Source organism: Coptis chinensis, chromosome 3, assembly GCF_015680905.1.
Source record: "Coptis chinensis isolate HL-2020 chromosome 3, ASM1568090v1, whole genome shotgun sequence".
NCBI classification, from domain to species: Eukaryota; Viridiplantae; Streptophyta; class Magnoliopsida; order Ranunculales; family Ranunculaceae; genus Coptis; species Coptis chinensis.
The window spans coordinates 70,997,408-71,007,091 of record NC_141458.1 but is presented as its reverse complement, the minus strand read 5'-3'; the positions used below and the strand labels follow the sequence as shown (position 1 = coordinate 71,007,091).

The following is a 9,684-nucleotide window of genomic DNA, read 5'->3' as shown; positions in this document are numbered from 1 at the left end:
GGAGACAAGAATATAAGTGAATTGGCCAATTACATGAGGCACTTAGGTCCTCTATTTATAGGGGTTACAATGAGTTCTAGAAGCATTCCAAACCGTCATTTGTTTCCTAATACAAATAGGTTTCTTTTCGTGAGTCCGACCGTCTTCAAACCGAGAAGAATTGGCTACAGTGTCGATTCATGCGTTTGGACGCATTATCCATGCGTCCCAGACTTAATCAATGTGTCTAGATGCTTGATCTATGCGTCCCAGACGCAATCAATGCGTCTGGACGCTCGATCCATGCGTCCCAGACGCATAAGCCGATTTTCTCTCTTCTGCTCTATCCTTCTATCCTCTTTTGCGGGCTTTGGTCCAAGCAACGAATCCTTTGGCCTTGGGCTTCCAAATAGACTTTAAAATAGGTCCAAGTCACATATTTAATAGCTCCAATTCCTTGGCCTTCTCCATGATTGTCCACGGACCTCCTATGTGATCATTAATGTCTCGAATTGCCGTTTTACCCCATTTTCTCTAATATTCTACAAAACTCTCTTTTTCACCTGTAGAATCTTAAAACACAACTTATAAACACTATTAGTCCACTAAGATGGCTAAACAAGAGGCATAATCGAGGGTTAAATAGCACTTTTTGAGCACTTATCATAGCACTTATCATAGACGGTTCACATACTTGTTATATACTAAACAGACATATAGGAACTCACAAGCGTAGGGATCGTGATTAGGACATATACTCACCATCGAAGCAGAATTTAGGATATCGCAACAGCTCAATAGGATGGGATGGGATTCGGCATACTCCTAATTCCCAGTCAAGTAAACGGGAAAGAATTCCTAATCTTTGTCTGAATGAGGGAGATTCAGTTGGAAGGGCTTCTTGCCATTATGAGTACAAAAGTAGTGGTAACCAACCCCCAGCCTTGGTAGTCCTTTTAAGGTAAAAGTTGGTGGAAAGATCATGAACATCAATTTGGTCGCAATGTGTGTTGTTGTAGTAATTGGACGCATACAAGACCCTCTAGAAGTTTCCAGTCGTTTGGCATGGAGCAATGTGGTAATAATTAAAAACTTCACAATCCAAGTTGGTAAGCGGAACTCGAAGACTAGCCGCAATTTGGCCGATGGATACTACCAGCGCACCATCTTTTGGTTCAGCCAAATGTGGAAAAAAACCTAAATCGGGAACTAGTTCAACCACAACATCAATTGAGATGTCGTATGCACATCTAACGGCCTCAAGATCCAGAAGCCGAGAGAGGGCAGCCAAGTCAGAGCGGCAGTAGCACGGTCTTCAGAGGACTGGTCAGAAATAGTGGAGGTTATCTCCATCGAAGGTTTAGAAGACATTGGAGAAAGAGAGTAAGAAAATTATGGAGATAGAGAAGAGCGAGTGGCACATCGAAACTGGCGGAGCGCCAGAGACAAAGTGAAGAGAGGTAGTCTAAAATAAATAAGTAACTAAAGATAGCAAAAGGAATTTGTAAAGAAAAGAATAAAGAGAAGAGAAATTAAAACTCACCTGGGAACATCACAACCGGAATGTGAACGGGAAAGACGTCTTTTGAGTAGGGGTGGCTCGAGGCAATCGGGGCTCTAAGCAAAGTTCCAATAAAACTATTACATCTTATATATTTGTTTACGTTAACGTTATTTCATATGAATGCAAACCCTTAGTTTATTTAACAAAAAAATTATTGTAAAAATTGATCATAACATTTTTTTTCTTGAATAGTCTCCTCACAAAATCTTTTTTGAATTTTATTGATAAAAATAACAGAAATACAAAGTGAAGTAGAAAACATATATGAGTATTGTGAGGGAGATTCTCACAGACAGAGAGATCTAAGACAAGACACGATAAATGCATGAGGAAGACTGGAAGAATAAAAAATGTCCTACACCTAGAACAACGTAGCAGATCATGGCCAAACAACAAGGTCACAAACTTGAAATTTCAATAGATTTATTTAACAAAGAATTACAAGAGAGAGAGAGAGAGAGAGAGAGAGAGAGAAGAAGAAGAAGAAGAAGAAGAAGAATTCTATACCAAATTAACACAATATAGAAAAACCAAAGAAGGCAAAAGAATGATATAGATAAGATTGAAGTGCTGACTTCAATGCCTCACATTTGATAATTTGTCATAGGGTGATTAAAAAGTTTAATTAGTTAGGGTGGCGTGCCTGTTTACTTATTGGAAAATGCGAAAATGCAAGGGAAACGAAGGGGTTTAATGCGATTTTCTAATTTTCAATTTTTCAATGTAAAAATGTTTATCTAACTGATTAAAATAAATGAAAAATAATAATAGATTTTTTTTCCGCAATAAAACAATAATGGGCGGTACGTGGGCTAGAATATATTAGGGGCCCTTGGGATGCGGGGCCCTAAGCGGCTGGTAGTTTTGCTATAGGGTAGAGCCGACCCTACCTTTGAGAAAGAGTGGAAGAGAATTAAGGGAATAAAGAGAGACAATGTTAGAGAGGGGAAAATATTAAAGAGGAAACTTAAATAAAGAAAGAAGATGGCTCAAAACCTTAGGGGCCAAGGTTTAACCAACTAGAACAATGATCTGACACGTGTTATATATTGGCTCGAGTATCAATAATGACGCGTGAAATTGGTAACTTGAGATATTCAAACCGCAATAAACCATAGGGGAGGAGTTCTTGGCACCACGGACTTGTAGTCCGTAGCCCCAAGATGGGGCAACTGTTACGGTCTAGTTTGAGCCTAATGGGCTTCATAGGTCCGGATGAATGAATGGGTTGTTAGGACGAAGTCCAAAGAGGAAGAATACGCAGAAACCATAGAGTAGAGGACATTGAATAATTGGCTAGGCGGTGGACAGGTATGCCACGTAGTAGAGGACACGTGGGAGTAGCAGAGTAGATAGATGAAAAAAAAATCAAGGGCTAAGCGTACAGAGCGGAGGACCTAGTATAAGAGGGAAAAGAAAACCTAAATGAGAAAAAAAAAAAAAAAAAAAAAAAGTAGTATAGGGAAACTCACAACAAAGAAGAAGAAGAATTAGGTCATAACAGGTGTAATGGGGAGTGCATACACCACGTTAGCAAATCAAGAACTACTACATTTCAATAATTTAAGTTCAGAATTTTGTCTTAATGTGCAAAAATGGAACAAAACGAGATCCATACAAGGTCACGAAACTACGTTAATGAAAACAAATGGTAGATAAACAAACATGAATCATTCAGTCATTCAAAACCACTGCTAAGTAGAAGCAGCAAAATTGGGATTTTGATTTAATATTTCTATCGGTTCAGGATGATTGAGTACTATTCGCACCTCAAGATCAAGAGCGACAAGTGGAGGCAAGCTAGATTTGGAAAGATGTCATACTGCCACATTTCTTGCATCCTATTTAAAGATTAGAAAAATCTTATCCAAATACCATTCTGGTCCCCTTCGTATGGTATCCATGGGTGTGCCTCTTGTTTCTCTAAGGGATTTAGGACATGTCCCATAAGCACTACCTTCCCACTTTTCTCGTGCCTAATCATGAACATGAAAGGATGATCTGCCACAAAATCGGCCTTATCCACATGCAGCTCGGGCACACATGTGGATTCCACAGCAACATCAGGAGCTTCAACCTCATCTTTGTTAAAGTTTAGTTCGTCAAAGAACGCATTCAAATCTGTTCTCAGAGTAGAACGCGGTTTTAGCTTTAAGCCAGGGAGAATCTTAGAAGATGCCACCACATACGCGATCTTGAATTTTGGTACAATGAACCTCCCCATACTAATTGCATCTGTATTTGGACATAGACATCTTTTCAAGAACCATGGATCAGAATCCACCCTCTCAATAAGAGACCAGAGCTTGTCTCCATTGTTTGGAAGAAGAATGTACATAGATAAGGTTTTAAAGCCAAAAGGAATCCTTAGCACTTTCAAATCTTCAAAAGTATTAATAAGTTGTGCTGTGCCGCTAGTCACGTAGGGAACTTCAACAGAGTCTCCTTCAAGGAGATAGAATTGCGAGTCCATGGTATCCATTCACACATTCTATCCACTCCAGTGTTCATTGAACTTGGCCATCTGCCAAATCAGATATCCACTCCGCGGCAGTCCATTGGTAACCTTTTGAATCCATTTGCTGAGGAACCCATCATGATCTTCCCCTGGTGCCTTCATTATAACCATAAAATATGTAACTGAAATATACAACTGTAAACAAAAATGAAACAAATAGAAAGAAACAAAGAAGGAATTTCCAAATACGTTAACTATTGATTTTCGATTATAATCCTCTTGATTCTAGCTACTGAAAGCCAGAGTCTGGAGCCTTCTGAAGAAATCTCAGGTGTATATATAATAACTCACAAAGACCCCCAATGCCAAAACTGTCATAACTACGATGACATTTAGTCAAATAGTAGACATACTCTTCACCATGGGCAAACAGGATTCACATAGCAAGCATTGGATTCCTTTGTACAATGCAATCAAACACACAATCTAAAAGCGTAAAGACTTATCAAAGAGAGTGAAACTCACAGGTAGTAGCTGAAGAAACATTGGAGAGAAAAGAAGTTGTCGTTTCGGGCTTCGCCTAGTGCGAGCTCTTTAAGAAATAATACATTGGCACTTCTTATACATCTTCTTGATTGCACATTCACTCCGCTTTTCGCAACAAAAGTTTGCCTACTACTACAATGTACACTAACACAAATTTGATTATGTTGAGTGTGAAAATTAGTCCATAGTCCATGATCATGAATGACTTACGGTTCGGTGTTGGGTGCAATTTAAGTGGTGTAGAAGAGCAATATATGCCCATGACCCATTTTTGTCGAGTAAACGAGAGAAAAGGGAGAGAGAGTGTTTGGGCTCGAGGGCCGTGGGCTGTGTGTTCATGCCAAGTCCAACAAACCACAATCCAGATTTGTTCCAAAACTTGTCAATTAGGCGGGAAACATCATCAACACACTCTCTCACTAAATATAAATATATACATGCAATTTTGTGTAAAACCAAATTTGTTTTATTCATTCTCAATTGAACAACAAGTAAAAAAAATGATCACCACATTAAACAATCTATCTTACTACATTCCCATCTCGCAATATTTATTACTATCTGCTATAGACAATTGCAAATCTATGAACCAACTCAAACAAATACATTCCCAAATGATTCGAAAAGTCGATATTAAAAACCCGGTTGAACAAGCCCGAATTATTCGCTTTTGTTGTCTACATGAAATGGGTGACATGGATTACGCGCGTATTCTATTTGATCAAATTCTTGAACCCAATGTTGTTATTTGGAATACAATGATTCGAGGATATTCCCGGAGAAAGGCACCGAGGGATGCTGCTTTGGTGTATTTAGAAATGTTGGAGAGAGGGTTTGGGCCTGATCATTATACATTTCCTTTCTTGCTCAAGGCGTTTAATCGTCAAATGACTTTGGATTGTGGGAAAGGATTTCATGGGTAGGTTTTGAAGTTTGGATTTTATTCTAATGTTTTTGTACAGAATGCTTTGATCCATATGTATGCTTTAACTGGGTAGATTAATTTTGCGAGGAAGCTTTTCAATAAGAGTAGTAAAAGAGATGTCGTTTCTTGGAATGCTATGATTTCTGGGTACAATAAGATTCAGCGGTATCAAGAATCTCAAAAGCTTTTTAATGAGATGGAGAAGGAGAATGTAGAACCTAGTGCGGTTACCCTTGTTTTGGTGGTATCAGCTTGTGCCAAGTTGAAGGATTTGGAGACTGGAATGAAGGTACACCAGTATGTAAAAGATTATAGGATCGCAACGAGTTTGATATTGGAAAATGTTATGGTTGATATGTATGCTGCATGTGGGAAAATGGATCTTGCTCTTGGGTTGTTTGACAGCATGAAAGTTAGAGATGTGATTACTTGGACTACTATGGTTAGTGGTTTTACGAATTCTGGGCAGCTGGATCGTGCTCGAGAATTTTTTGAGTTGATGCCAGAAAGGGATTATGTTTCGTGGACGGCAATGACTGATGGATACTTGAAAGCCAATCATTTCAAAGAGGCATTAGAGATATTCCGTGAGATGCAAGGTGCTAATATTAGACCTGATGAGTTCATAATGATCAGCATACTCACTACTTGTGCACAACTTGGAGCACTTGAAGTAGGAGAATGGATTCGAATTTATATTGAGAAGAACAAGATTAAGAAGGATGTCTTTGTTGCAAGTGCCCTGATAGACATGTATTCTAAATGCGGGAATACAAAAGGTGCTCTTGAAATATTCGAAGATATGCCTCACAGGGATAAATTTTCGTAGACTAGTATGATTCATGGCCTTGCTGTTAATGGTTGTGGAGAAGAAGCTTTAGATCTATTTAATAAGATGCTTAGAGCATCAGTAGCACCTGATGAGGTAACCTACATTGGTGTTCTCTGTGCATGCACTCATGCAGGAATGGTGGATGAGGGAAGAGATTTCTTTGTAAAGATGATTACCGATCATAATATAGAGCCCAATGTGTCGCACTATGGATGCATGATTGACCTTCTTGGTCGGGCAGGACAACTAAGAGAAGCCCAAGAAATGATAAGCAACATACCAATGAAGGCAAACTCTATTGTTTGGGGAGCTCTTCTCGGGGAATGTAGAGTTCACAAGGATGCTGATCTCGCTAAAATGGCAGCTAAGCGCCTTCTTGAGTTAGAGCCTGAAAGTGGAGCTGTTTATGTACTGTTATCTAATATATATGCAGCTTGTAACAGATTGCATGATGTCCGTAGCATACAAAAAATGATGATGAACAAGGGAATAAAAAAGACCCCCGGTTGTAGTTTAACAGAAGTGAGTGGAGCCATTCATGAGTTTGTAGCTGGAGACAGAGGCCATTCTTGTTCTGACGAGATCTATTCAAAATTGGATGAGATGACTCAAGACTTGAAATTTGCTGGTTATGTGCCAGATATGTCAGAGGTGTTTCTTGATGTAGGGGAGGAGGAAAAAGAGAGTGCACTTTACCAACATAGCGAAAAGTTGGCAATTGCCTTTGGACTGATCAATTATGGGCCAGGAACCACAATTAGAATTGTGAAGAATCTTAGAATGTGTGTCGACTATCACCAGGCAGCAAAGTTTATGTCAAGATTGTATGAAAGAGAAGTGATTGTTAGGGACCGAACACGTTTCCACCACTTCAGACATGGTACGTGCTCTTGTAAGGATTATTGGTGAAGTTTTCATCACCAACATCAATAAGTAAGGATTATTTAACTAATACTTAATCTACCAAATAAATTGGTTTGTGCATTTGTTCTTATTATTGTGATAGTGCACAATATTTTTGGCTCATTGCCTACAAATATTAAAGACCCTGCTCTTGTTTTAATTGTTGATACATTACCGCTTGAACTTTAGCAATCTCCTGACATTCCAATCGCACAATTAACAAGTACTCTTCAAATAAACCAAATCGTAAGAATTTTCATTTAATTTTTCAGTCGAGTCTCAAGAGGTTCTTAGCAGTTGTATAAACGTTTATGAGGTTGGTCTGTCTATATTGTTTGAGACTGGTTTGTACTCACAATGTATTGCCTACTAAATTGCTGATCCAAGTTGATGATATATTGTTAAAACTTAAAACAATCATCTAGAATGTCGTCGCATGTTTTAGACGATTAGTTGTGCATTCACAATGTCCAACTTTGGTGTGCCACGCACAAACCATTGAGATATGCAACAGACCTCACATAGATTGCAGAGGTTGAGGGTAAGAACCAAGAGGTCTTCGTATGCAGCTAAAGAAATTTTGCAGAAAGTATTCTTCATGTATTTGGAGTTGGGTAATCCACATGGATGTTGCAGTTCTACACTCCGTATGTTCCATTCTGTCGAAAACATTAACTATCCTCTTCTCCTCTTGAACTATGAAGAATGTCTGAGAAAGAACTCAATGTGGCTTTGGAGAGCGAACCAACCTACTAACTCTCATATGTTTAAAAGACATGCATAACCGAAAGTTTAGCGAAATTATATCATATTTTTACAGACCTGCCTTTGGGATCGAATTTCTTGTTGCGTGCACATTTTTCTAATTGCAAAAGAAAAAAAAAATGGTAAGCAAAGAAAAAGTATAATCGACTTGAACACACTTTTTTGCACGCAAATTAGGAAACTTTGCCAATCAAAAAAAAAAATTAGGAAACTTTATTGATCAAGGAGAATAGAATACAACAATTTAGGGTGCATTAACATGCAACACTAGTATTCTGTTTCTTACAACAATTTCTCCTAAGAAAATCTATTCACAAAAACACGCAATTCTATGACATTTTGATTAGTACCCATGCTTATTGCAGATATCATGGCATGAACCAACACAATTTCCCACAGCCTCTTCACCTGCATTCAGCCAAAATCAACTTTCATAATAGTATTGAGAGTTCTATATACTTAACAAATATAAATGAAAGGAAGAGTGCTGAGATCGTGTTACCATGGTTTTGTAAGGTGCTGATAGTTGTGCACCTAGAAGATGCACAACCCAAGTTGCAATAGTTGTTCATATCTGAAGCAGAAGAAGACATGCACTTTCCTAAACATTGTATCGCACATCCTTGTAAATGAACGACTGGTTTGTTACAACGATAGAAACATTTGGCAAAGCAGGCAGAGAATTTAACGATAATATCAGTGGAGGCTGCATAAGTTTGTCCTGCAATGGTACCACCTATCACGAACATAAACATCACAACAAGTGCTTTTACTCCTCCCCCTTCCATCTCCTCTTAATTTTCGACAAGGTATCCGTTAATGTTGCAAATTGTCAATGATATAGGTGAGCTAATGAGACCTCATTAATTGTGTAAATTTATAGCATTCAATCAAACCTGTCATAACGAGTACGTTCATATGTGGATGCCCAAATTGCTAATTTGACATCCTCGATAGGATATTCTCTTGATTAGGTGCCATGGCCCAATTCGGAAGTATTTTAAATCAAATTTATGTTCATTGGTAAAAAGAAGGGATTTCTTAGGAAGAGTATTTCTAGGCCATTTTTGAAAAGATTTGATATCATCTTGGCCTCTAGTTTTGTTATGGGATGAGGATCAACAGATACAATATAAATTGAGATTAACAATTTGGTTTAATTAGGGTCATAATTGAGGACAATTAAATTAGGAAGTGGTGCGTTTAGTAAATTCTAATTGGTGTTGAATTAGGAAAGTATATTGTTATTGACTTATTGGTAATAAAAAAAATTGAATTAGAACTGATTTGGTATTAGAAGTTTCTAATTAGTGGGTCTAGGAATAAGTGGGTGAAGCTATATCTACTATCTACTATCTATATACTAAAACAGAGACTTTTAATGGAGACTTCTAATAGATGATTTTCTCTCTCCTATGTGGCACTCTAATATGAGAGTTAATTTTTTTTCTCTCCTATGTAGCACTATAATATGAAAGATAGTCTTTTCTAATAGCCTACAATCCCACCTACATGGAATCTCTTTGGAGAGTTTGAGTGTATTTCCAATTATTATATATTTGATCAAATAAAAAAAATTGCTAAAAAATAGGTGATTTATAAAAGGTAATTTCCTTTTATGAATCAAACACTTTTAGTGTTCAAATTCTTATATATTTGATCAAATAAAAAAAATTGCTAAAAAATAGGTGATTTGTAGAAACTAATTCCCT

The 9,684-nt window shown here is 37.7% G+C and overlaps 4 protein-coding genes across 4 annotated transcripts; 2 read left to right on the top strand and 2 right to left on the bottom strand.

The window, feature by feature from the left end:
- Positions 1 to 3,322: 3,322 nt before the first annotated feature.
- LOC147510643 (serpin-Z4-like) lies at positions 3,323 to 4,155 on the bottom strand. The gene has a single exon (XM_086599332.1). The coding sequence runs from the start codon at positions 4,023 to 4,025 to the stop codon at positions 3,396 to 3,398; it is 630 nt and encodes a 209-aa protein (XP_086455458.1). The 5' UTR covers positions 4,026 to 4,155; the 3' UTR covers positions 3,323 to 3,395.
- A 1,453-nt stretch (positions 4,156 to 5,608) lies between these two features.
- On the top strand, positions 5,609 to 6,303 carry LOC147510642 (putative pentatricopeptide repeat-containing protein At3g15930). Its single transcript, XM_086599331.1, has one exon. It carries the CDS (start codon positions 5,609 to 5,611, stop codon positions 6,299 to 6,301), a length of 693 nt encoding a protein of 230 aa, XP_086455457.1. The 3' UTR covers positions 6,302 to 6,303.
- Positions 6,303 to 7,342, top strand: LOC147510641 (pentatricopeptide repeat-containing protein At1g08070, chloroplastic-like). Its single transcript, XM_086599329.1, has one exon. It carries the CDS (start codon positions 6,308 to 6,310, stop codon positions 7,211 to 7,213), a length of 906 nt encoding a protein of 301 aa, XP_086455455.1. The 5' UTR covers positions 6,303 to 6,307; the 3' UTR covers positions 7,214 to 7,342.
- A 973-nt stretch (positions 7,343 to 8,315) lies between these two features.
- Positions 8,316 to 8,760, bottom strand: LOC147510640 (thionin-like protein 2). The gene is made up of 2 exons (XM_086598207.1): positions 8,475 to 8,760; positions 8,316 to 8,380 (listed from the first exon to the last, which is right to left on the bottom strand). Exons 1-2 carry the CDS (start codon positions 8,758 to 8,760, stop codon positions 8,316 to 8,318), a joined length of 351 nt encoding a protein of 116 aa, XP_086454333.1.
- Positions 8,761 to 9,684: the final 924 nt, after the last annotated feature.